This window comes from Rutilus rutilus (genome assembly GCF_951802725.1).
Source record: "Rutilus rutilus genome assembly, chromosome: 2".
In the NCBI taxonomy this organism is placed as follows: domain Eukaryota; kingdom Metazoa; phylum Chordata; class Actinopteri; order Cypriniformes; family Leuciscidae; genus Rutilus; species Rutilus rutilus.
In genome coordinates, this window is record NC_140210.1 from 49,120,826 (window position 1) to 49,148,339 (window position 27,514).

The 27,514-nt window shown below is 41.7% G+C and overlaps 1 protein-coding gene across 1 annotated transcript; it reads right to left on the reverse strand.

The window, feature by feature from the left end:
- Positions 1-4,650: 4,650 nt before the first annotated feature.
- On the reverse strand, positions 4,651-25,539 carry LOC311279505 (adhesion G protein-coupled receptor L3-like; the record flags this gene model as incomplete). The annotated part of the gene is made up of 17 exons (XM_084391064.1): positions 4,651-5,266; positions 5,530-5,692; positions 5,774-5,865; positions 5,951-6,017; positions 6,242-6,474; positions 6,552-6,767; positions 6,838-6,999; positions 7,087-7,268; positions 8,220-8,339; positions 9,002-9,203; positions 9,347-9,415; positions 11,731-11,762; positions 21,401-21,457; positions 21,542-21,919; positions 24,199-24,255; positions 24,469-24,708; positions 25,413-25,539. The coding sequence occupies 17 exons, from the start codon at positions 25,537-25,539 to the stop codon at positions 5,210-5,212; spliced, it is 2,454 nt and encodes an 817-aa protein (XP_084247190.1). The 3' UTR covers positions 4,651-5,209.
- Between the last annotated feature and the right edge of the window lie 1,975 nt (positions 25,540-27,514).

Sequence of the window (27,514 nt, forward strand, 5' to 3'; positions counted from 1 at the left end):
ATGATGACTGTCATCACTAAAAAGGGACCAGCATCATCTGATCTGATCTCTTGGATTTCTATCATAACAAATATGCATTAGAGACTCAGTTAAAGCAGCCAGAGAAACACTCATGTTAATAACTGAAGGGTCAAGAGCACAACTAAAGCAAACACTAATCGCCAAACTTTATTATTTTCAATAAAACAACTTACAAACCTCTGTTAATTCTCAAAAAAATTGTTAGCATGAAATAAATGAAGACTGGAGTATAATACAGTCACAAATAAATCATACATGTACTTTAATGATCAATATTACCAAAAGTGAATAAAAATCATGTGCATAAAATATTTGGATTAAGTTGATCATGCAGTCACACTCAGACATCAAGATTTTGCATATGAATCACAACAATGATGACAATCAAAACAACAAAAGCTTCATGCTGCAATGCATGATGGGTGGCTTCATATATAATACAAACTCATCCATGATTCCCAAGCTTTTTTGTTTTTATTGTCACCATTGTTGCAACCATTAGTGGCTGGAGAGAGGTGTGGTGAGGAGATCTGAAGCTCCAGCCAGCAACGATCAACCTGAAGCTTTCGCCTGCACTCCCACCGAAGCTCAGGAGGGTTGAGCCCAGTCTTTATCTGGATGGGAAACCTCTGGGAGACTGGGTTGCTGCTGGAAGAGGTGTTAGAGAGAGCACAGGTCTGATCAACCTGAGGCCTGAGTGGGTCCTGATGCCCCAGTACAGTTGCAATAAGCTGTGTTGTATAAAGGGAAACCCTGGTGTAAAATAGTCCTTACAGCACATATCGCCAACGCCCCAGTACAGTAGCCATAAACTGTACTGAATAAAGGGTTATAGTAAACCCCAGACTATAAGGGGTGTAACCCTGGGGCAAAAAATAATCCCTAATATCACATACACAGCAAAATCACCAGTGTTAAATTAACACTCCTCAGCAGGGTTCGAAATGACTTAGGACTTTTGGGGGAGTCCCCTAAATTTTAATTATTAAATTATTAATAAATTAGAACTGCATTTTTTCATATGTGATTATGACATGTTCCTGCCTGCAGAAAGGTGTTTTATGACCCCATTCCCTGACCCAAACCAGTTACAATCAGAGGTGGAGATTCCAGGGGTCAGAAAGTAAAAGTCCTGCCATATGTTTATTCCACCCATGAACTCACACAGCAAACACTCCAGTGTTAAATGAACTCTCCTGGGAGTTTATTTGGCTCCAGACTCAAGAGTGTTAAAGGTAATGAGCTAATTAAGTGATTGATTGAGTGATGATTGAGCATTATTGAAGACACCTGATGTTAACAAGCAGAATCACTGAAGGAGAAAAATCACAATTTTAGACACCGTTATGGAGATTAGTGTTCGATTTAGTTGGGCAGCTGACCTTCAAATGATTATCTTTAGATTTTGTTTGGCTGTTGATCTGAGTTATTACAGCCAGATGAACAAAAAGAAAAGTTGATCAGGTGGTGTTGGTTATATTTGAACATAATCATAATTTGATCTGAATCACTGAACTCAATTAGAGCCTAATCTCTGACTTAAATGTATATTGGTCATTACAACATCACAGTAATTCTACAGATTAAGTTCCAGATTTTTCAATATAATTCAAATTATTTCTTAAAAGTTGTTCTGATAAAGAAAAAGAAAATCTTTCTTTAAGGCACACACAGAAATCAAGATTCAGTGTATGAATCTCAACAATGGTGACAAAAAGAATATTCAATTAGGAAAACAAGACAATTCAGATCATAATTTATTCATACCGCAATGCATGATGGGAGCCATGGATGAGTTTTGATTGGTGGCACCCAGAATGCACTGCAACATGCTTTATTATTGTCACCATTGTTGAGAATCACAGGCTGATTCTTGGTGTCAGTGTGTCCAAATAATATATAAGTCCTTTGATCAGAACAACTTTTAAGAAATCTTTCCAATTACATTGAAAATGATTAACATGACATAATATTAAAATCACAGGCTGCTATAATCAACAATGTAAACTTAACTCTCTAAATGAGTTTTGTGATTCAGGTCAAATTATGTCAAAACATAACCAACACCACCTGATCAACATTTCTCTTTGTTCATCTGAGAGTTATAACCCAGATACAACAGTCAAACAAAATCTAAAGTTATTAGTTTAAGGGTCAAGAGCCCAACTAAAGCAAACACTGATCACCATAATGGCAACTTAAAAAAGAGATTTTCTCCTTCAGTAATTCTGCTTGTTAACATCAGGTGTTTTCAATAATGCTCAATCATCACTCAAACAATCACTTAATTATCTCATTAACTTTAACACTCTTGAGTCTGGAGCCAAATAAACTCACAGGAGAGTTCATTTAACACTGGAGTGTTTGCTGTGTGAGTTCATGGGTGGAATAAATATATGGCAGGACTTTTACTTTCTGACCCCTGGACTTTCCACCTCTGCATATTACACAACATTGCCAAAAAAAAAAAAAAACACTTTTCATTAAATGTTTAATCAAAGACAAATATGCTTAGTTCCTTGAGTTTTATTTCAATTGTTCTTTGTAAAGAAAAGCCAGTGGTCAAGTGCCTGCAACAAGAGATATTAGACACATGCCTCATGCAACAAATAAAAAGGAAAAGTTGGTTATACACTGCCCACCTGTAGGCCTATGTCTCCTCTGTCTGTGCAGACTCTTCTGTAGGCCTTTCTGTAGATGTGGAATCCTGCAACTTATATTGCAGCCATAAAGCATACAAGTATATATTAAGTAAAGTTATTTATGCACTTGCAGGTCGGCTAGTTCCTCCATATGACAGTTATCTGAGAGGGTTTATTCACTGTCCAGTGCAATGGAAACAAATGGACATTACATAGTCTTATACTTTCTTTCCTTTGGAAATGATGAGTATGAAAAAAAACATACAACAGGTGTAAAACATTAATGACACAGTTTTCAACTAAAATGAAAAATTCTGAAGACTTCTGAATTAAGAAAAATAATATTAGCTTCCTATATAGCTTACCAAGCTCTCATGTACATACTCATTCATGCTCAAATCACATTCCCTTTAATCAACTCACAGACTTGAATTAAGACCTGGTTATCTTTCGTAATCACTGACTGGACAAGTAGGTTGTTAAGATAGCTTTGAATAACTAGTCTAGCTGCTAGGTCTGCTGTTAGCTTAGCTGGCAGATCATTTGGCTTTATACTAGGGGTGGAACGGTACACAGAAATCACGGTTCGGTTCATACCTCGGTTCAGACATCACGGTTCGGTACAATGGAGGGAAAAGCAAAACAGAAATGCAGAAAGCTTGTGCATGTCTCAGGCTGTACCACCAAAGGAAAATAAATTACTTAAGCCTTGTATTTTTAAAATAAGTTTTATTAATAAAGTAAAGGCATAGAACCAGTTTATTTGTAGTGCACTATATTTTTGAGATATTTTTTGTAGTGCACTGACAATAGTTTTATATAATTAGTTTATTAATTAAATTAATAAAAAGACAAAAAGACCTTGAGATATGTTTGGTAACTGTACCTGAATGAATTGAAATTTAATTTGCTACATTTCAGATTGATATATTTGTTTTCCTTAAAATTTTAACTAACAGTAACTTAAACACTTTGCACACTTTGCATATATACCTACATCCCTTCCCTACATTCTAAAGATATTTTGAGAAAAATGTTGTACCATGTGACATTACTGAAATAGAGTTCTCTGTTGCATCAACATTCTGGCCGTTCAGGCTTCCAAAGTCAAACCCAAAGACACACACACACAGAAAGAAAATAATAGTGTACAAATATATAGCTAAATTACTTATTTTCTAAATAATAAAATCTTCTACAGGAGCCTTTTATACATTGTTGTGTTTCTTTAGAAATAAACAATGGACAAATGGAGTCTTTAAACGCCTCAGATGTAAAGTTATTCACTGTCAAAGTGACGCCAAAATGAATGGGAGTCAATGGAATGCTAACAGCAGGTGATGGCTTGTTAGCCAATGGATGCCCCCATAGAAGGTACGCTTTCCGGGTGCTTGATTACTCCTTTGTTTCTTTCACGGGGAAATGAAGGGTGCATTTGGCGGCGCTTTTGAATCAGGGTAGCCTTCGTCGCGCAGTGATGATGCAACCAGCCTTCGAGTACGGCCTTCGAAGGATGCAGAATTGAATTGGGACAGCCTTCATCGCGCCGTGGTGACGCAATCAGCCTTCAAATGTGACCTTTTCAAGGGTGCAGGCTTTGACTTGGGACATCCTTCGTCACGTCACGTGACGCAATCGGCCTTCAAATACGGCCTTCGGACGATGCAGCCTTCGTATTGGGACAAAGCTAGTGAGTGCTGAAGAGTGATGACGAGGGTGACAGCTTGCAGGTGCAGGTGATGGAGGAGTGTGTGCCGGTGAAGGAGGAGTGTGTGCAGGGGATGGAGGAGTGTGTGCAGGTGGTGAACAGGAATGGTTCTGGGAAGTGTAGTGCTGAGGGAGACTGTGCCTGTGACTTTGACAATCATTTTGTTAAGATATTTTGTAACAAAAATGCATTTGAATAATACAGGAAAGCATGAATGTGACCTGAAAAAAAAGCAAAAATCTTTTGTGTTTTAAAACAAAAACTCAAGACACAGATTTACTTTGAATGAGACATTAGTTGCACATTTAATCATTTTTTTATAGCTTAGTTTTTAAATTTATATCACAATACCGATAAATCCTCTGGCCCTCCCTCTTGAAAATACATTTATGACATATTTTGTACGAGAAAATTAAAGTAGTGTACTGTAAAATCGGTCATTACAAAAAGAAACAGCTTTCTGACCTTCACAAACAAAAATATAATTTTGCAAGATTAACAAATTTATAACTTTACAACCCTGAATGTAAATTAATTTATTTCCCTTCACCATGCACACATGAAACAGTTTTTAGTCAACATTTACTTAAAAATATTTCAGCTTAATTATTCTGAGGAATCTGTATAAAAATAATATTTTCACCCTCCACCAAAAACATCCTGACTATTTAATTTTTTTAAAACATTAACAGCTATAAAATAAGACACTCGTATAACATGTTTTCCTATCATTCAAGTTGAATTATGAATTTAAAATTCCCAAACCATTCACTCTGTTATATAAAATACCCATATAATAATGGCACTTTTTATTTCCTGATCGTGATTGCTGTTATCCTCAGTGTTGTTTGACACAGCAAAGACATCTGAAGAACTTCCTGAACTGCTGTCTGACCTGGACAAGAATGAGACGAGAGGAGCTGAGTGACTTCATGACATCATTTAACCTCTGAAACTCATGAACCATGGAATTTCCTTATAATAAACAGGTAAGAAAGCATATTTAAAGAGACTAGATTTGCATTTTCAGAAGTAAATATAGATACTTTACTTTTATATACTGTCTCTGAAGAGAGTGAAACGGTTTTCCTATGGAGTGTGATGATAAAATGGCTGAAATAATTACGGAGGACAAAAATGATTTTAAACATGTCTGACCTCATTATTGAGGACACAATAGACCAGGAAGATGAAGGTTCCCTGCTGGGAGTTCAAGATCAGGAAGAGGATCTCCAACTCCTTCCTGCCATTAGTGAAGAAACCCAGAATCCAGGAGCAACCAAGAATCACAAACTGAGCCAGTGTTTTAAAGACCATAATCCTGCAGAGAAAGAGTTAAAGTGTCTTTATTGACTACTTTTTTTTTTTCTATGGAGTGTTTTTGAATCTGAATGTTTGTTACTTGGTTTGTTTCATCTGTGAAACTTCAGCGTTCAGATTTTTGAGAGTTGAGTTCAGATTGATGATGATCATGATGAAGAGAATCATGTTTAACTGAAAAGTAGAAAAATAATAAATAATCACCTTGTTTTCCCTTTAATATAAATTAAAATCATGAGGAAAAAAGATATGTGCTTACTGCTAGTATGACACAAACAGGACCCAGAAAACTCCAGATAAAACCTTTATCAATTTTAATCCAGCACCTGTTTAGAGGAAACATAATATAAAACTGCATGAATTTGGCAAAAATTCTGTCTGGTGTTGACATGTTTAGTCTTTTTAATCTTGTATGTGCTTTTACGGTGTGTGTAAATTTTTTTTTTTTTTTTATCAGATTATAAATATCACAAAAGTCCCAAGCTGCTTTATTTGCCTCTAATCAAATGAACTTAAAACAACAACAACAACAATAACAACAATAACTCACTGTTCGCTGCCGTATCCTTCAGGAAACAGCCCGACAGACACGGCCACCACAACCAGAGCAACCGTATATCCAATCACACACAGGAATCCACTGCTAAGCACCTCCCTCTTTTTGGAGCTGATCTGTGATAGGTTCTTCACACAGATGAAGAGCAGCACAGCTTCAGTGAACATCCACACAAAGCCGGAGAGAAAGAGGAAGTGCAGCACACCTGATATCACGTCACACAACACCTGGAGATCATGAGAGATGGTTATGATGATTCTCAGTGAGACTGTGCTGAGCTGTAGGGCTCCTTCATCATCCTCACCTGATGAGGGTGTATGAGGCTCAGGAACTGTTGTGTGAGCAGGAACAGAAGGTGAGCCAACAGCAGACTCAGGCAGAGATTGATTCGAGCCACATTATTCACTCCAGGACTCCACTGACAAAGGGCAAAGGTCAACAGGGCCAAACTGAAGAACACCAGCCCCACGATCACACACACCAAATTCAACAGGTCCAGCAGCTCCAGCATTGAGTCGCTCTGAGAAAACATGTCAGAGTACATGAGTGCCAAATCTGTTCTTCAATGCTCACTATAAATGTTCTCGTACCTCTGATGGGCGGCTGGTTTGCATGATGAGAGCGAATGTGGAGAGATGAACACAGGAACACACAGTGTAGCTGCTGTTGGTCTTTAAAACAGAACAACCATCTACAATCCACTCGCTGATATTCCAGTACACACAGGACAGAGAACCGTTGGGGTCAAACTCCTTCGGAAAGAAGAAAAAACATGTAGAACATGTTTTCAGATGTTCATCAGTTCTCAGGTTGGACAAAAACACATTTCAGTCTCTCACTCTGATGTGTTTGAGGGTGAAGTTGACTGGTTTGGTGAGTTTAGTGTTGGTGGTTTTGGGAAGAGTAGCTGAGATCACAGTAGACATCATGGTTTTAATCGTGTCATTTGATGTGTTGAAGAAGTCTGGCTTCAGTAGATTCTCCATTGTGTTATAACTCATGAAAGCCACAGCAGCTGATCCTGTGTGACAGAAACAGAAGCTTACATGTTTACAATACTAAAATAATAATAACAACAATAAAATAAAACAAAAAAAACATTTATAATAAGCAAATGTGGCTTAGTGGTAACCCACATAGCAACATTGTTGTCGGCCCAGATCCGGCCAACATTTGGCCCACATGCAGCTTGGAATGACGGCCCTTGGGCGGCTCGCTCCTGTTTGCCAGATCTGGGCCACAAGCAGGCCATAGCAATGCCACATGTCAGCCAAGAGCAAAGAAATAAACCAGAACTGGACCTTATCTGAGCCACAAAGTCTGTGTATATTAAATATGGAGTCATCTCAGCCTTAATAAGCCTGTTAACAAGCAGAATCACTGAAGGAAAGAAGAGAACAGAAAAAGAGACGAGCAGAAACACAAGAACTACAACTGACTTCAGACACAGCCTCAGATGAAATCAACTGAAGAGAAAAGAAGACATTAAATCTGTGAAGATCTCAGCAGAGGAGGATTAAACAACTCCACAAACAGCATTACCAGCTTCACTTATTACTAACCAGACTGACTTTATTTCTGTCAGACGTCTACAGGAGTTTTATTGAGAATTAACAGGTGTTTAACTCTAATGTGTTTCATTTGAAGTCACCATAACAGTGAATAGTGTTTCCATTAGTTGGGCTCTTAACTCTTACTATATATTTTGTTGGTTTTGGCCGCTGCGACAGTAAGTTTGTCAAACACATTTGCAGTAGCAAAGAAAGCTAAAGTGAAATGAGATCAGGTGATGATGGTTACTTGTTGATGGTTTTAAAGTCATCATGAAAAAGACTGATGATTTTTGAATCTAACAATTATGTTTTTCCATTAATATATTCACATCACAAACCCTGTGTTTCTGCAGCATGAGATTCAGCAATATTGATGATAACTCTAAGATGTTTCAAACCTACAGAAACATCTCACATACTTGTTTCATTGTTGTTCTTGGCGATCCCAATGAGATCGATGTCCACAGAAGAATTTGTCGTGTCAAGTCGAGGGATTTTATCTAAGGTGACCTGTGGTCCAACCATGAAGACTTCAACCTCTGATAAAAAAAAAAAAAAAAAAAGCAGTTATGTGCTATATTAATTTATTTACAATTATTATCTTTTTATTAAAGTCCAATTCCATTGAATTTGCACAAAAGACAAACAAATAAAATGAATATTCACTATTGTTGGGTTTTCATCTCTGATGAACCCTTCAGGTTTACTTACATTTGCATGTATTCAGTTAGCAGATTAAATGAATCACTATTAACTGTAAGGTCATCTTGAGGTCAAATGTTAGATCTTACAGTACACTGTATAGTCAAGTGTACAAGTGCTTCAGTTCCCAACTGGTTTAGCTTCCAAATCCAAATGTCCAAAATGTCAATTTTTTAAACTTTTTTCATGGTTTTTCAGGATGAGTGTTTTTCAGGACTCAACCTGTCCATCTGGAATCTGTCTAATGTGACGAGCTTCTACCAAATGATGAATGACTTTGAACCAAAATACTGACCTTTGACATCAACAACAAAAGACACAAAAAGAGCAGAAAACACTGTCTAAAATATTTGTAATTCTTCTCAATTATATAGTTGCTGTAGCTGCATTTATCATCCTCACCGTCTGACACCCGTGATCCACTGCTGCTCTATATAAACTCCCTGACATCATGTATAATCTCAGTTTCATCATCAATAATAACAGTTTTTCCACTCACCTACAACAGCAAGAGCAAAACTGACATTGTCACTCGTGACTGTCGGCTTCACCAATGTAGAGATGAGTTTCTCACTGGTTTTTAACACACGGTTTCCATAGGAGGCTAGTTCAGCTGGGCTGACTGATGATGATGATGAAGATGATGACTCTAAAATCTTCCCTGAAGCGTTGAAGGCCACAGTCAAAATGTTGGTCACAGTCTAATTTATTGATCAGATAAACAGTGTCACAGTAAATGTCAACAGAGCAAATAAGACAGCACTGTTTTGTCAATCATATATTATCTACAGTATATAACTGACAAATGTTTGATTATTTGATTATTTTTCTCTTGAAGACTTACAGTCACAGAGAGCACTTGAGATGTGATGTTCTCGATCTTCTCAAGAAGATTTTGGAAACAGTTCTGACTCTGAAATCACAATTGTGAAAGCATTAGGCTGTTGATTTTGATCATGTTTTTCAATATTAACAGAGAGCCAAACATGTATTGTTACTGCACTGAAGGTCACTGTGAAGGTTCAGTGATGTTAGTACAGACACACAACACAAATCTAGCAACAATAAATAGAACAGCACATATATATATATTTTACATTACAGATATCTACTATGCATATTTTATTGCACTACTCTCTGAACTAATAAACCATTTCCAGTTACGAATTGAGCAAAAAAAAAATAATATTGCATAAAATATATAAAAAATGTGTGCAGAAAAATGCTCCTCAAAGCTCAGATGAAATAATAACCCAGTCAACACATGATCACAGTGACATCACACCATTCTCATATGGTGATGCTCACAGTGTCAGTAATATTTGAACTCATTGTGAATTCAAAATGTTGAGCAGGTTGAGAGGAGGCGGTTCAAATATCGGTCACTGGGGGAGATTCTACTTCCTGTTTCTCAACAGTGGTGTCACAGTGGTGTCACATGGTGAGCTCTCAGTATGAGTGCACACCCAGATAACAGATTTTTTCTTATAAGAACGTTCTCCAAACATACAACTGACTAAAGGAGGATTAAACAACTCCACAAACAGCATTACCAGCTTCACTTATTACTAACCAGACTGACTTCAGACGTCTACAGAAGTTCTTATTAGGAATTAAGATGTTGTTTATTAAGATGTTTTAGATGTTGACGTTATATTATTTAGTTTGACATTACCATGATGGTGATCAGTGTTTGCTTTAGTTGGGCTCGTGACTTTTAGACATTACATATTCTTTGGCTGCTGTAACTGTGTTTGTAAGGCACTTTTGTTATGGCTAAAAGAAAATGTATCCAGGTGATGTTGGTTTGTTGTTGGTAAAGATATCATCATCTAGATTCAGTATGTAAGTCTTTGTGAGGTATTTTAAATTATAACATAATTTATAACAAACTTTCATTATACAGTTTGAAATTCAGCAGTTTTCTTTTTCTCCCTAGTCAAACACACCTGATTCAACTCATCAGCTCATTATCACATGGGTTAATGAGCTGATGAGTTGAATCAGGTGTGTTTGACTAGGGAGAAAAAGAAAACGTGCAGTGTTGGTGGTCCTCCAGGACAGGTTTGGGAACCACTGATTTAGACACAAAGAGACCGAGTATCAGTGTATGAATTTCAACAATGGTGATGATCAAAAGCTTCATGCTGCAATGCATGCTGGGTATCTAGGCTTTGTGCACTTTGACCTCACATTGTGGCCATAGTATGAGTATCCTGGGAGCTTGTGGTGAGATCACTGTGAGATCAAATAGTTGACTGGGTAACAACGTCATGTTATCTTTTGTTCAGATGCCTAATGTGTGTGACAGTTCTGGGAGATAATCAGACCAAATCATTTTGATGACAGGCATTTCAGAATGACCAAAACAAAACTTTAGATGGTGTATGATGAGATTGATCAGTCCAGTTATCTAATCACATAATCGTATGCAATATCCCAAAAATTGCATAGGCTACAATACACGGATGGAAACATTGGCATTGTTAGTTCAACTCTAAGGCCCTATCACACACCCGGTGCAATGCAGCGCCAGGCGCTACGCAAGTGTGTTTGGCTAGTTTCAGCCCGACGCAGTTTTCATTTTCACGTCCTGCGTCACGTTGTTTAAACAGCAAATGCATTTGTGCCCATTTGTGCCGCCATGGGCTTCTGGTCTGAAAACGAAGTGTGTTCAGGCGCATTGATGGTGCGTTTCTATTTTGAGGAACTGAAATAGACACGCCATTGACCAACTGAAACCTGGTCTGAAGTCAATGGCGCAGTATTTATTTATTTTTTGTTATTTAAAGATGGCGTTAGTAATATGAGCCTATAGGCAAGTCCACAACGCACGTACACTCTTCTTATTACACACACAGGGACGCGCAGCATTCAACAAACATGCCAGATATTAAAAACAAAAGCATTACAATGTAAAAGATTAATATTGTGTACATAAAGATAACGTGGAATCCGGCTTGCACTTTAACCTCGCACACAAGCAGATCCGTTTCCTCTCTGGAGAAGCGTTCAGTCTTTCCGCTTCAAAATTGCGTCATGTAAAAAGCGAATCCGCCATGGCGCGAGCGCAACTGACTTTTAAAGGGAATGGGAGATGAGACTCTGATTGGTTTGTTGCACATTATGCCCAAAACACACTAATTACTCGTTAATAGAGACGACCCTTTTAGACCATGCACCTATATTGTTCAAATATAAAACTTCAATTTCAGAAACTCAACTTACGGTGCATCCTTCCTCCAGCGTTATATTTATATCTGCAATGACAGAAATCAGCATGAAGACAATAATAAAATACATCTGAGTCAGACAAAACTTTAGAAAAGTCCTATCCATTTATGTTGTATTTTATTCATTTTGATCTTAGTCCAGATCGAGTGGAAGTCAGTGTCTCACTTTAAACTGTTATGATGTTTCTCCATTAGGAGCAGAACTCAAGTTACCAGCACATAAAACGTACTCGGTTACTAACGTAACCTCGGTTCTCTCTAGAAGAGGGAACGAGTACTGCGTTTTTGTAAAACGCTACGGGAAAAGTCTCTTTTCACGAAATACTGAAGCAAAAAATTATCCTTAATTTTCATACATGTAAAGCGCGTTGCGGCAGTGCTTAGCTATGGCGAGACGGCTTGCTCGCTCATTGGCTGCTCTGCAGCAACTGCATAAGCCTATCGAGCGAGGCCTGAGGTGACGTCAGGCCAATGAGGACGCTTCGCGCCCTCTTAGCCATTTCCCGCCGAGACGGGTGTGGCTAACCTCTATATAAGGAGCTCGAGAAGGCTGATTCACTTGATTTTCATCGCCGAAGCGAACCAGAGTGAACCGTACGCACGGCAGAGAACGCAGTACTCGTTCCCTCTTCTAGAGAGAACCGAGGTTACGTTAGTAACCGAGTACGTTCTCTTACGAGAGTCCTCTCGTACTGCGTTTTTGTAAAAACGCTACGGGAACCCCTTGTAAAACGCCGTGCGTGCTGGGATAAAGACACCGATCACTGGAAGCTAACCAGGTGTACAGTGCATAATCACCAGATAGACTCACAAAGAGCCTGGGATTTAAGGGAGGGGAACCTTAATTCCCTATATTGTAACGTCCGCAGACGTAAAACATGACCTCACAGAGAGAGTCTAGAGACAAGAGGGGATTCCTCTGTCCTTATATGGTTGCGTCAGCAGACGCGAATATGACATCACATAGACAGGGTGGGGGAACCTGAACTAAATGTGGGAAATGTGGGTCTTACACAGTTCTGCCCATAAGACAGTCGGCAGCGCGTTGCGCATGCGATTTCAGTGTTCTAGTTAGACAGCTGAATCGGCTATACCGATAGTAGCTTAGCCTGCAAGGCGGGAACCTCTAGGTTGTAAAACCTGATAAATGTAGACGGCGAGGCCCAGCCCGCCGCCGTACATATATCCTGTAAGGAAATCCCGCTGGACCAAGCCCACGAGGAGGCAACGCCCCTCGTGGAGTGCGCTCTAACTCCCAACGGGCACTGGAGGCCCTTGGCAGTATAAGCCAGCGCTATGGCGTCAACTATCCATCTGGATAAGCTCTGTTTCGACACAGCCATTCCCTTGGAACGTCCACTGAACGAGACAAAGAGCTGCTCAGTCTGTCTGAAGACAGCAGAGCGGGACACGTAAGCTCTTAGAGCCCTAATGGGGCAAAGAAAGCTTGAGTCCCCTTCCTCACTTGATCCCGGCAGGGCAGACAGGGAGATAACCTGAGCCCGAAATGGTGTGTTGAGGGACTTTGGCACATAGCCATGCTTAGGTTTGAGTATGACCTTAGAGTCGTTAGGTCCAAACTCTAAGCACGCTGGGCTCACAGAGAGCGCGTGCAGGTCGCCTATGCGCTTCACCGAAGCGAGAGCCATCAAGAACACTGTTTTGAAAGACAAATGTTTGAGGCTAATAGATTGGATAGGCTCGAAAGGGGCACCTTTCATGGCCGCCAAAACCGTAGAAAGGTCCCACATAGGGACTGAAGGAGGTCTGGGAGGATTTAGCCTCCTAGCTCCCCTGAGGAAGCGGATGACTAAATCGTTCCTTCCTAGAGACTGCCCCAGCGTTGTTCCAGAAAACGCTGTAATAGCCGCCACATAAACTTTGAGCGTGGAAGGGGATCTGCCCTTATCCAACAGCTCCTGTAGGAAGGAGAGAACCTCCGTCACCTCACAATCGAGAGGTGATAGGCTCCGAGCTGTACACCAGCCGGAGAAAACCGACCACTTCGAGGCATAAAGCCGCCGAGTTGACGGCGCCCTGGCCTGAGTGATGGTATTTATCACTCCCTCTGCGAGGTCAACGGATAGCCGTTGAGCGCCCACACGTGAAGGGACCACAGCTCCGGGTGTGGGTGCCAAATTGAGCCCCTGGCCTGCGAGAGGAGATCTCTCCTCAATGGCACTGGCCATGGAGCGATGTCTGCTAGCTGCATCAGGACTGGGAACCATGCTTGGTTCTTCCAGAACGGTGCTACAAGCAGCACTGAGCATTTCGTTTCCTTGACCCGCTCTAACACCTGTGGCAGGAGGGAGACGGGGGGAAAGGCATAAAGTGGGCAGCGCGGCCACATGTGGGACAGCGCGCTGTCGTTCTTGGAAAAGAACACGGGGCAATGAGCGTTTTCGCGGGACGCGAATAGGTCCACCTCCGCTCTGCCGAATCTTTCCCACAACAGCAGGACTGTTTGCGGGTGTAGAGACCATTCGCCCAGGGGAATGTTGTTCCTGGACAGCCTGTCTGGGCCCACATTCTGGAGCCCAGGCACATGCACTGCTCTCAGCGAGCGCAAATTGTGCTGAGCCCATATTAGGAGGCGTTTCGCCAGCCTGTACAGGGATGTGGATCTCAGACCGCCCTGGCGATTTATATAGGACACCACGGCCGTGTTGTCCGAACGGACTACGACGTGTTGGTCCTTGATTTGGGGACAAAAACGCGTCAGCGCATTGTGCACTGCCAGCATCTCCAGGCAGTTGATGTGTTGGAGCTTTTCTCGTTTCGACCACAGGCCGAAGAACGGTCTGCCCTCGAGCAGCGCTCCCCATCCCGAGGTGGATGCGTCTGTCGACACCATCCTCACTCCCGAGGAAGTCCCCAGGCTTACACCTGATCGGTACCAGTCGCCCGCCAACCAAGGTATTAGGGCTGTCACACAGCTCTGATTGACCTTGAGGCGTAACCGGCCGGACACCCACGCTCCGCGCGGTACTCGCGCTTTCAACCAGAACTGCAGAGGGCGCATGCGGAGCAAGCCCAGCTGAAGAACCGGTGATGCTGAGGCCATGAGACCTAGCATCCTTTGAAACGTCCTGAGCGGGGTAATCGCGCCGCAGCGGAAAGATCTCGCTGCGCGCTGAATGTGCAGCACGCGCTGTGGCGACAGCCGCGCTGTCATAGACTGTGAGTCCAGAATGGTACCCAGAAACGAAATCGTTTGACTGGGGTTCAGTGAACTCTTCGTCCAATTGACTGTGATACCAAGATTCTCGAGGTGATCGAGTAAAATGGTTCTGTGCTCCACGAGCTGTGATCGTGATTGAGCTAGGATCAGCCAGTCGTCCAAATAGTTCAGCACTCGCATGCCTCTGAGTCTGAGAGGAGCGAGCGCTGCGTCCATGCACTTCGTAAATGTACGAGGTGCCAGGGACAAGCCGAACGGCAGGACTGTATACTGGTATGTCTGACCCTCGAAGGCGAATCTCAAGTATCGCCTGTGATGTGACGCTATTTGTATTTGAAAATACGCGTCCTTCAGATCTATCGACATGAACCAGTCTCCTCGGTGAACATGCGCGAGGATTTTCCTGGTCGTGAGCATTTTGAAACTGCGTTTCACTAATGCTTTGTTCAGCCGTCTTAGATCCAGTATGGGTCTGATACCACCGTCCTTTTTGGGAACTAGAAAGTATCTGCTGTATAGCCCCCCTTTGCTTTGAGCTAGGGGTACATGCTCTATCGCCCCTTTGCTTATCAGTTTTGATATTTCGGCGCGAAGTAGGTGTGCTACTTCTAAATTCACCGAAGTTTCGACGCGCGCTGTGAAGCGGGGAGGGCGTCGACAAAACTGTAGCGAGAAGCCTCTCTTTATAATGCCTAGCACCCAGTCCGAAACCCCTGGAAGCGCTGCCCATGCTACTGCATGGCTGGCTAAGGGCTGGATGCGAAGCACGCTCTGTTCGTCGTGTGACAGAGGTGCTTCGGGGTGCGATAACATAGGCGTTATGCCTGTGGCATTCGAGGCGAGGGGCGCGCTTATTACAGCGGGCAGAGCGCTCGTCCTCGACCTTACTACAGTGCTTAACTGAGTGAGGGAGGGCTGAGCGAGTCTCGCGGGACTCATGTCTGCGAGTAAATGTGGGCGGGACGCGGGCACATTCACTGCTTTGGACGCGCTGTCTGCCTGAGCAGAGCGAGCGCACACAGGTCTCGTTTTTACAGAGAGCCTGTGGTCTGTGAGACATAGTGTATGTGGGCACTGGGAAGTGGGCACTCTCACTATATTTGAAGCGCAATCGATCTGAGTCGATTTTATGTGCGCGAGCCCTAAGTGTAGGGCTGTGCTTATGTGTAGGGATGGGCACTGAGGAGTGGGCATCGACACTACATTTATAGCACCATCGGCCGTGGCCGGGACACCAGAAAATACACTCTTTTCGGGATACATCTGGGTAGCCGTGAAAACGGCTTTTGTGTGCAGGCAAGCGGGCAACTGTGCGGGCTTGCGTCTTGCAGAAAACGCTGGAACAGTCGCAAGTCTTGGGACTGAAACAGCGGCGCGCTTGGGTGAGAGACCGGCCGCAGCGGGACTCACACACCTGCGCTTTCCTAGGAGTGCTAGGACTTCTTCGGGGCTTCCGGCTTTACCACAATCCTCGGCCGCGGCCCGCGCTGAGCGGGGCGTCGGCTGGTAGAGCGAGAGCGGGACCTAGAGCTGTGCTGCTGTCGCTGCTGTCGCTGCTGTGAAGATGTGGCAGAAGGCGGGGGCTGAGGCTGAGAACTCCGCGGAGTCTGTTTTTCACGACTCGCTGCAGAACCGGAGCGCTTCGGGAGGAAGTGCTTGAAGGCTTGAGACGCTTTCTGGGCTTCGGTAAATCTCTCCACGAACTCGGAGAGAGAAGAACCGAAAAGGCCAGCGGAAGACAGCGGGGCGTCAAGAAACGCGTTGCGCTCGGAATCAGCCATCTCCGTGAGCGTAAGCCATAGGTGTCTCTCAGCAACAGTGGCGGAAGCCATACATCTTCCCATGGCTTGTGCAGCAGACTTGGTAGCGCGGAGTGTTAGATCCGAAGCGCTCCTCAAATCCGCGATGCAGATAGCTTCAGGTCCCATCTCATCCAACTTACGGAGGAGATCACCTTGGAATATCTGCAGCGTAGCCATGGTGTGTAGCGCTGACGCAGCCTGCCCAGCGGCGGAGAAAATTCGCGCGAGCAGCGTCGACGTCATGCGGCAGGCTTTAGAAGGCAACACCGGTTTAGTCCGCCGTCCAGCAGAGGGTGGGCAAAGGTGGGTCGCTATCGCCTGTTCCACCGGCGGAAGTGAAAGGTAGCCTCGGTCTTTTGCATTATCCAAGGAGGAAAATGCTGGCGACACAGACGAGCGCGTTCGCGCAGAGTAGGGCGCATTCCAAGCCTTCGCCACTTCTTCATGAAGCTCAGGAAGAAAGGGGGCGGGCTTAGATTCCGGAGAAGTGCGCTCACCAGGGAGGAAGCTACCATCCAGCCGGGTACGAGAGGGGAGTTCCGGTGCAGACCACTCGAGGCCGAGGCTCGCCGCGGCCAGCGCGAGTACTCGCATGAGCTCCTTCTCGATGTTGGCTCTCGTAGTGGGCTTGCGGGCAGGAGGCGCGAGGTCCTCAGAGCTCGCCCAGTCCTCGCTGCCTGAAGCTAGCAGAGAGCAGGAATCCTTCTCCCCCGACGCGGCCTCGGAAACGACTTCCTCTGATGAAGCGGCGGCAGACTGCGGGCGCTGAGCATCAGGAAGAGGCACAGGAGAAGCCGGTGAAGCAGGCGGGCGAACCGGCGAGCTTGGTCGGGCTGGAGCGGGTTCCGGGACCCGCTGCGAGCGGCGCTTCTTGCGGCGCGGCAGCGCGGCGGGGAATGCAGACTCTGAGAAGGATGCCAGGCGAGTCCGCAGAGTCACCATCGGCAAAAGCTTGCAGTGAGGGCAGCCGCCGTCAGCGAGCGCGAGCGCTGCATGGTCCTCTCCCAAACAGGAAACACAGATGACGTGGCGGTCTCCCTGGGAGAGTGGGGCTCGGCACGAGCCACACGAAGGCATCTTTAAAAAGACGCAGCTCTTTTAGGGGGTGAGTGTCGCGGGGCGAACACACACACACACACACACAAGAACAGAGTAATGAAAGGATATAGCGCCGGAAAGCGCAGCAGGTACGGCAGTAGAAGGCGGCGTTGCCAGCAGCTTCGAGTGGCTCGTCCCGCTGAAGTGCTTGCCTCAAACGACGCTTGCTTCCTCGTGATCCAGCGATGTGAGAGCTTCGCTGAAGAGATGAAAATCAAGTGAATCAGCCTTCTCGAGCTCCTTATATAGAGGTTAGCCACACCCGTCTCGGCGGGAAATGGCTAAGAGGGCGCGAAGCGTCCTCATTGGCCTGACGTCACCTCAGGCCTCGCTCGATAGGCTTATGCAGTTGCTGCAGAGCAGCCAATGAGCGAGCAAGCCGTCTCGCCATAGCTAAGCACTGCCGCAACGCGCTTTACATGTATGAAAATTAAGGATAATTTTTTGCTTCAGTATTTCGTGAAAAGAGACTTTTCCCGTAGCGTTTTACAAAAACGCAGTACGAGAGGACTCTCGTAAGAGAACTATCAGTGTAAATCACTGTGCTAAACAAGATTAATAGATTAGCAGCAGTCAGAATTAAAGAAAAAAGAAATGATCAAAAATAGAATGATGGATGCGACCGTAAATATGGGAATGAAGAGACATTGCCTGTAGATTTTGATCATATATGGACATAAAATCTTCTCTCAGTCAAAAAATGAAATAACAAATAAAAATAATAAGTAAATAACTTAATATACACTAGCTTGTGTGCAGACATTCATTTCATGTTATAAAAAAAATTCACACACTCTTAGATAACTTGAGACACAAACACACTCACACACCAAACATTCAGACAAATTTACAAATGAAAATAAATAAAAATGTAAATATATTTACCAGCACAGTTTGAGAAATATTGGGCAATTTGCCTGACCAATCCTTAAGCATAAAAAATGCCAAGTCAGGCTTTTGTCTAGGCTAGTTGAATTTATTTTAAACTTTTCTGAAGAAGATGAAGAAAACTACCAATACGGCCCTAGTACATTACAAATACGGCTGCAATAAGGCCCCGTTTACACGATGGGAAAACGCAGATATTTCCCTGCGTTTTGGCCTGTCATTTACATGAAAATGCCGTTTTTATCCCAGAAAAAGATTATTTCTAAAAACTCCGGCCAAAGTGGAGATTTATGAAAACGCCAGTTATGTGTTGCCGTGTCAACTGGGAGAAACGGGGTTTTAGGTTCTCAAACGTCACAATATGCGTCAGAAAATGCTTACGTCATGTGAGCGCCCTATGTTTGAGTTTGTTTGGCTACTATTTGATCATGGATGCTGTTAAGGTGGTACTCATTTTTACTTTTATGCAAACGCTTTTGGCCTGTTTGCATTTGCTTCGCTGTCTGTCCACACAAACGAACCTCACGCCATGTCTGTTGTTTTGAAAGGAACTTGAAGTCGCTCGTGCTATTCGTTGTTGTCGATTTTGAGGATTCTGATTGGCTTGCATGGCTTTGTCCTTCTCCATACACTGCTGCCCATAGGTTTGGCATAGTTATGAGGCGTATTTATGCGGGTTGATGTAAACGACAACTTTTTTGAAAACGATGTTGTGTGCACGATGTTATTTTTGAAAACGGAGGGGGAGAAATATTCGTTTCTCTAAATACCCGGCTATGTGTACATGTGGCCTAAGGCTCTAGTAAATCTACTGCTAGAGAGCCAAATAATTCTGACAAATTTGACTAGTCAGTTCCAGCATAATTTCCTCTTTTCTTCAGTTATCCTGATTGTTAATATCAGGTGTCTTCGCTAATGGTCTATCGTCACTCAATTGATCACTCATTTACTTCAACACTTTGAAGTTTGAAGTCATACTCTGAGCAGAGTTAGGGGCTGTTTACATGACACCATTTTGAACTAAAAACGTAAATATTTGTATGCATTTTGGCAGTTAATTTACATGAAAACGGCGTTATGGGTCCCTGAAACCGTAAACTTTTGAAACCCGGTTTCAAAGTGGACGTTTTTGAAAACGGTCTCCATGTAAACAACAAAAAAGCAAATCTCTGAAGATGATGATGTCATGCACGTGTATGACATGTTCAGTCTATAGTGTTTCATCGCCATCAATGGCCCGGCAGCAGAATACAGCATTTTTAGTCGTTTTTGCGGATCCGTGTGAATGTGGATCATTTTGACAATGGTGTCGACTGTACGCGGAAAACTCAAGGATAAACCCTCCGTTTTAAGCATATCGTTGTCGAGTAAATGTATTACTCGTGTATTACTCGTGTATAATGTATAACCTTAATTTAACACTGGTGTTTTTGTTGTGTAATGAGCTGATGAGTTGAATCAGGTGTGTTTGATTAGGGAGACACACAAAATGTGCAGTGTTGGGGGTCCTCTAGAAGCAGGGTTGAGAAATAATGCTTTAGAATAATTGATTTTCTGGATACAATATTTTCATGCAAAACTTTAATTTACTAATGGCACAACAACTTTATTAATGGTTATTAGATTTTGGATGAGATCAGTGAATCAGGAAACTTAATGATAAACTACCATATCATAATTTACCAACAACAACTTACCTTGGATCTTATTGCACAATAAATGCATATTATAAACACACATATTTCAACAATCAGAAAATACAAAAATTAAAAGTCAAGGGTCAAGAGCTCAACTAATATAAACACTAATCACTAATCAAAAACATTAACCACTTAATTATCTCATGAACTGCAGCACAGTGTTGTACTTCACTTTCAACATTGGATTACTTGATCAAATACAGGCTGGTGAGTTTGAATGGGGTTGGAGACCCCTGGTATAATGTATGAAATACAAGCAAGCAATTTTCTCAACAGTAGTCCAGCGTGTCAGATACACATTTCCATGTTGTAAACTTAAATAAGACAACATCTGTATTGCAAACCCCTTCATGATGCTGTTGTTGTATTTAGCGTATGCCTACTAACACAACGTCATTGAAAACAATGCAGATATTCCTGAAACAATCAGAACACACATTCTTCATCTTTAAATATATATGGAGACACAAATATCATGAGTGTGTAGAAAGAGCTCATGTGAAAATAAATACCTGCACAATATGGTGAACAGTACACAGCTCATAGACATAATAATTGCCTGGACAGGCTTTGACTTTAATGGGAAAAGACCCGTAATAGCAGCAGTAACTCCCAGCGTTACCGCAGACATCTCGAGTGAGATATACAATCTCTGTTACCTTAAATTATATGTTTATCTCTGTAAAGCTGCTTTGAAACAATCTACATTGTTAAAAGCGCTATAAATGAAGATGACTTGACTTGACTTGAATACTCCATCTGTTACTGTTTTTTTTTTTTTCAATGTATAAGAGTAAGTATTTTATTCTTCTGACACACACACACATCTTTCCAATGGTACAGAGCAGAGTTTCCCAAAAGCATCGTAAGCCTAAGTTGATCATAGAGACATTGGTGTTGTTCGATGCTTCTGGGAAATGCAGCCCTGATCTGTAGCCTACATACATTAGAGAATGTTAGAAAATAAGCCAATAGAGACACAGTGTGTAACATTACCAGGTGAGATGGTCACTGGTGTGACAGTTGTAGGGCTGGTGTTAATGCTGCCAGTGTCTGAAAGTTTGGATGAATAGTGATTAATGAACAGAGACACAAATATCATGAGTGTGTAGAAAGAGCTCATGTGAATATAATTACCTGCACAGTATGCAAAATTGCAGTAAGGTGGTCTAACCAGCTCATAGACATAATAATTGCCTGGACAGGCTTTGACTTTAATGGGAAAAGACCCGAAATAGCAGCAGTAACTCGCATAACCGACCGCGTGACCGCAGACATCTCGAGTGACGACTCCATCTGTTACTGTTGGGTGTCCACCACGGATCCACAGTGAGGTATCAGTGCCACAGCTGTACCTCGCAACACACGTGTCTGGGATATGAGCGCTCATGCCATTAATGAAGAGACGATACCAGCCGCTCCAGGAGACATGGTAGTCACAGTTTATGACTGAAGTATCTGTATTATTGATGGATCTCCATGGATTGTCCAGCACAGTGTAGTTGTAGCAGGGGTCTGCAGAGAGATTAACTTATGAAAACACCAATATGAAGTCATGGTCTAAATATAAACATGTTCATGAAAACACATATTATATTATAAATTATATATATTGAATTGATATTCACACTTTTTTTTTATTATTATTATTTTTATTTTGAAATATTATTAGTATTTTTATTTAATTTTTTTTGTTTTTTATTCTACATTTCCTGCATTTGCACATTGTCACATATTTGTAAATCACCCTGAATTTGTGTGTAAATATTTTGGGTTGTTTTTTAACCCAAAATAAAAGGATGGAAGAAAAAAAGATTATCCCATCAGATGTGTTTTTAATCCGGCCAATCATAACAGAGCGAATGAGGGATGAATGAGAGATGAACGAGATCTGAACGAGAGATGAACGAGGGATGAAAGAGGGATTAATGAGGGATCAATGAGAGATGAACGAGGGATGAACGAGGGATGAAAGAGGGATTAATGAGGGATGAATGAGAGATGAACGAGGGATGAAAGAGGGATGAATGAGAGATGAACGAGGGATGAATGAGAGATGAACGAGATATGAACGAGAGATGAACGAGGGATGAATGAGGGATGAAAGAGGGATTAATGAGGGATGAACGAGATATGAACGAGAGATGAACGAGGGATGAATGAGGGATGAAAGAGGGATTAATGAGGGATGAAAGAGGGATTAATGAGGGATGAAAGAGGGATGAACGAGAGATGAATGAGAGATGAACGAGAGATGAACGAGGGATGAATGAGAGATGAAAGAGGGATGAATGAGAGATGAACGAGATATGAACGAGAGATGAACGAGGGATGAATGAGGGATGAAAGAGGGATTAATGAGGGATGAACGAGATATGAACGAGAGATGAACGAGGGATGCATGAGGGATGAAAGAAGGATTAATGAGGGATGAAAGAGGGATTAATGAGGGTTGAATGAGGGATGAATGAGAGATGAACGAGATATGAACGAGAGATGAACGAGGGATGAATGAGGGATGAAAGAGGGATTAATGAGGGATGAATGAGAGATGAATGAGAGATGAATGAGAGATGAACGAGAGATGAACGAGAGATGAATGAGAGATGAACGAGAGATGAATGAGGGATGAACGAGGGATGAATCAGAGAAGCTGATCAACAGGCTCACTCTAAATGAAGCAGAATTTCTATATTTTATAGTTCTTCATCAGTAAAAACACAAGGACTGTTTCTGACTATGAATTGTGGGATATTCAGAACTACTGTACAGTGAATGACAGCCAGACACTCCTGAGAACAATCTACAGGTTTCATACATTTCTATAAATACATTTCCAGGACTTTTGAGGCAAATATTAATAACCTAACCCTAATTCAACACAGCATATCTTGATTAAAAATGAATGATAATCCAGGCTCTTGACAATTGTTCAGTTACTTATTTTTCAGCCATTTTAAAAGTTTTCAGAAAGCATTTCCACATGCTTAAATCAGATCAACATGGCAGCTTTAATGACCAACAACTGCTTTTTCTGTAATTGTTGACTGACATAATTGAAGCATTATTGAGAAGTATTAAACTCAGCTGAAATTATAAAGATTGACTGTGTTTCAGATGCTGAATGATGATGTCAGAGAGTGTATAACACTGTCATTGCTAACTTTATTTAAAACTTGTTTAGTGTCGCTTACACACTCACACACATCAACATCCGGCATATGAAACACAACAATGGTGAAGTTACAACTAGGGATGAACAAGAACCCACATTTTTTCATGTTCCCAGAATCAACACTGAATATTTGGAGAATGTTCTTGTAACTAAACTCTGTTTGCTAGGAAGCTTTGTGGTTTATTATAAAATAAACATGTATTTAAATAACGCTGACACACGAGCAAGACATACGATAATGACCTTGAGAAATCACTGTATGGATTAACAAATCAATTGGAGATAACAATATGTTGCTACTGTACTTTCTACAGTAAAGTACTGGTAACAACAACTGACGTTTTTAATTAATTATAGTGATGCAGTAAATATATCATTCTTCTGACACACACACACACACACACACACACACACACACACACACACACACACACACACACACACACACATATATCCAATGATACAGAGCGGCGTTTCCTAAAAGCATCGTAAGCCTAAGTTGGTCATAGAGACATTGGTGTTGTTCGATGCTTCTGGGAAATGCAGCCCTGATCTGTAGCCTACATACATTAGAGAACGTTAGAAAATAAGCCAATAGAGACACAGTGTGTAACATTACCAGGTGAGATGGTCACTGGTGTGACAGTTGTAGGGCTGGTGTTAATGCTGCCAGTGTCTGAAAGTTTGGATGAATAGTGATTAATGGACAGAGACACAAATATCATGAGTGTGTAGAAAGAGCTCATGTGAATATAATTACCTGCACAGTATGCAAAATTGCAGTAAGGTGGACTAACCAGCTCATAGACATAATAATTGTCTGGACAGGCTTTGACTTTAATGGGAAAAGACCCGAAAAAGCAGCAGTAATTGTAACTCCCACCGTTACCGCAGACATCTCGAGTGACGACTCCATCTGTTACTGTTGGGTGTCCACCACGGATCCACAGTGCGAGATCAGTGCCACAGCTGTACCTCGCAACACACGTGTCTGGGATATGAGCGCTCATGCCGTTAATGAAGAGACGATACCAGCCGCTCCAGGAGACAGACGTGTCACAGTTGGAGTTATGTCCATTACTGATGGATCTCCATGGATTGTCCAGCACAGTGTAGTTGTAGCAGGGGTCTGCAGAGAGATTAACTGTTATGAAAATATATTAAGAAATTAACAAGTTTCTGAAAAATATGTTTTATTACAAAATGTACCCAAAAGTGCAGCTTTAGACATTACTTTTTCTTCTTCTTCTTCTTCTTTTGCTAATTTGGAGAGATTCATTTCTATCCACAATATTTTTTCAAATGCATTTATAGGATTATTTAAACATCAGTGCGTCTTAAAGAAAAATTCTAAAAATCTTTTCAATTGGAAGTAAATACGTTACATACCAGTATAATCATGTACATATTATTATTATTACTATTTTTTAAGATTTTATTTCCATTTTCTTGGGTCTAAAAATGACCATTTCAAAATTACATTGCCAGCGGGAATCCATAAACTAATATTAAAGTAACAATCTGACATTCAGTTTCCTCAATATGCAAATAATGAAAAAAAAAAAACGGTTTGACTAAAACAGCTGTATTTTATTTTACAGAAAATAAGTGAGTTTCTCCGCAGCGTGTGAAGTGTTTTATTCCAGTCGTGTCCTCAGCAACACTGTATCAGTGGTTTGATCGGGTCTGACTCTAAACTAGCACTATAGAGAGAGAGACAGAGATCTGTCGTTCACTCAGTGACAGTCAGTGTTTGAGCTGAGAAGAGATCAGACACGAGGTGCTCAGAAAAGTGTCACTAAAGCTCAGGATGGACAGATTCGACACATGCACCAGTCCTATAGAGGGCAGTGTAGTCGTGACTCGTGTCAGCTACAGGACCTCTGCTCTGAAGGACAAAGAAGAAGAAAAGGTGTGTGTTCCACTTCCGAAGATACACAACCTCAAAGCAACTGCTCATGTTCCACTGTGTGTGTGTGCTCTCCACTGTGTGTGTGCTCTCCCCTGTGTGTGTATGTGCTGTGCTCTCCGCGGTGTGTGTAAAAGCAAAGTCTGCTTAAAAATGTGCTCTGGAAAGTTTCTCTGGACTTGTTTCTGTTTGCAAATCTTCTGTGCTTTAACATGGTGTGTGTAGCAGTGCTGGACAACGCTGGTAAATGACGCTATCCTTTTTTAAAAAAAAAAAAAGCTTCATCCTGCAATGCATGATGGGTAGCTTTCATAGTACAAAACTCATCCTTGATTCTCAAGCTTTTTTGTTTTGATTGTCACCGTTGTTGTGATTCATATCCAAAATCTTGATGTCTGTGTGTGACTATATGATACTCTTGCTCAAAACATGTGCACATGATTTTTATCCACCTTCAAATAAGTTATAGTTTTAACGCTTTTGGCACCAATATTGCAGTTCCACAAGGATGGTGGTTATTAATCCCAAAAATAAATACAAAACTTTAAACAATATTAGATGCCCATTTTGTGATGATTATGTCTTCATCAACATTGAGCTGATAACACCTCAAACTTTTTCTAGGCTTTCTCTGCCACAACAATTGTTACACAAACACACTGTTACAGCAGTCAAATAAAAGTTAAATTATAAAGAAAGGGGACCAAGAGCCCAACTAAAGCAAACACTGATCACCACAATGGTGACACTTCAAATTAAACAAATATCAACATCTAAACCTCTGTTTATTCTCACTAAGATCATCTGACAGCAATAGTCAAAGTAATTATGTCTAAATGAGACCATAAATGATGTTGAAATATGTCACCAATGGCCACATCTGAACTAGTGTTTTAACCTTGTACGAAGGTTCGATGAACGTCTATATCGGACGTGCAGAACACGTCAAAAAAAGACGTCATACAAACTTTCATTCTGGCTCCTCAGTGGACGTCATTTCAACGTCCGATTGTGTGACAAAGACATTGAAACATTTTCGGACATCATTTTGCTTAGTGGGTAGCAATGCCACATGTCAGCCAAGAGCAAATAAATAAACCAGAACTGGGCCTTATCTGAGCCACAAAATCTGTGTATATTAAATATGAAGTCATCTCAGCCTGTTAACAAAAAGAATCACTGAAAGAAAGAAGAGAACAGAAAAAAGAGACGAGCAGAAGCACAAGAACTACAACTGACTTCAGCCACAGCCTCAGATGAAATCAACTGAAGAGAAAAGAAGACATTAAATCTGTGAAGATCTCAGCAGAGGAGGATTAAACAACTCCACAAACAGCATTACCAGCTTCACTTATTACTAACCAGACTGACTTTATTTCTGTCATACGTCTACAGAAGTTCTTATTGAGAATTAACAGAGGTTTAACTCTAATGTGTTTCATTTGAAGTCACCATCACAGTGAATAGTGTTTCCATTAGTTGGGCTCTTAACTCTTATTATATCTTTTGTCTTTTTGACAGCTGTGACAGTGTGTTTGTCAAACACATTTGCAGCAGCAAAGAAAGCTAAAGTAAAATGAGATCAGGTGATGATGGTTACCTGTTGATGGTTTTATAACCATAATGAAATAGACTGATTAAGTGATGTGTTAAATCTAATCCCTGTGTTACTGCAGCATGAGATCCAGCAATATTATAATAATAAGTTAGAAGACTTCAACAACCATGAGCATGCAAAAGTCAGTTTAATATGACACACACAGACATCAACAATCAGCGTATGAATCTCAACAATGGTGACAATCAAAAGTACCTTGCTGCAATGCATGCTGGGTACCAGCATAGTACAAAACTCCCAGCATGCACTGCAGCATGAATAAATTATGCAGCTGAATTGTCCTATTTTTTTGTATAATTCTAAATATGTACATTTATTTTTTGCTGTTGTTTTTGTTGTGAATTAGTAGCTTTTCAGTGATGTTCTGAATTGATCTGTTTATCTAAATATTATTTGTGATTGTCACCA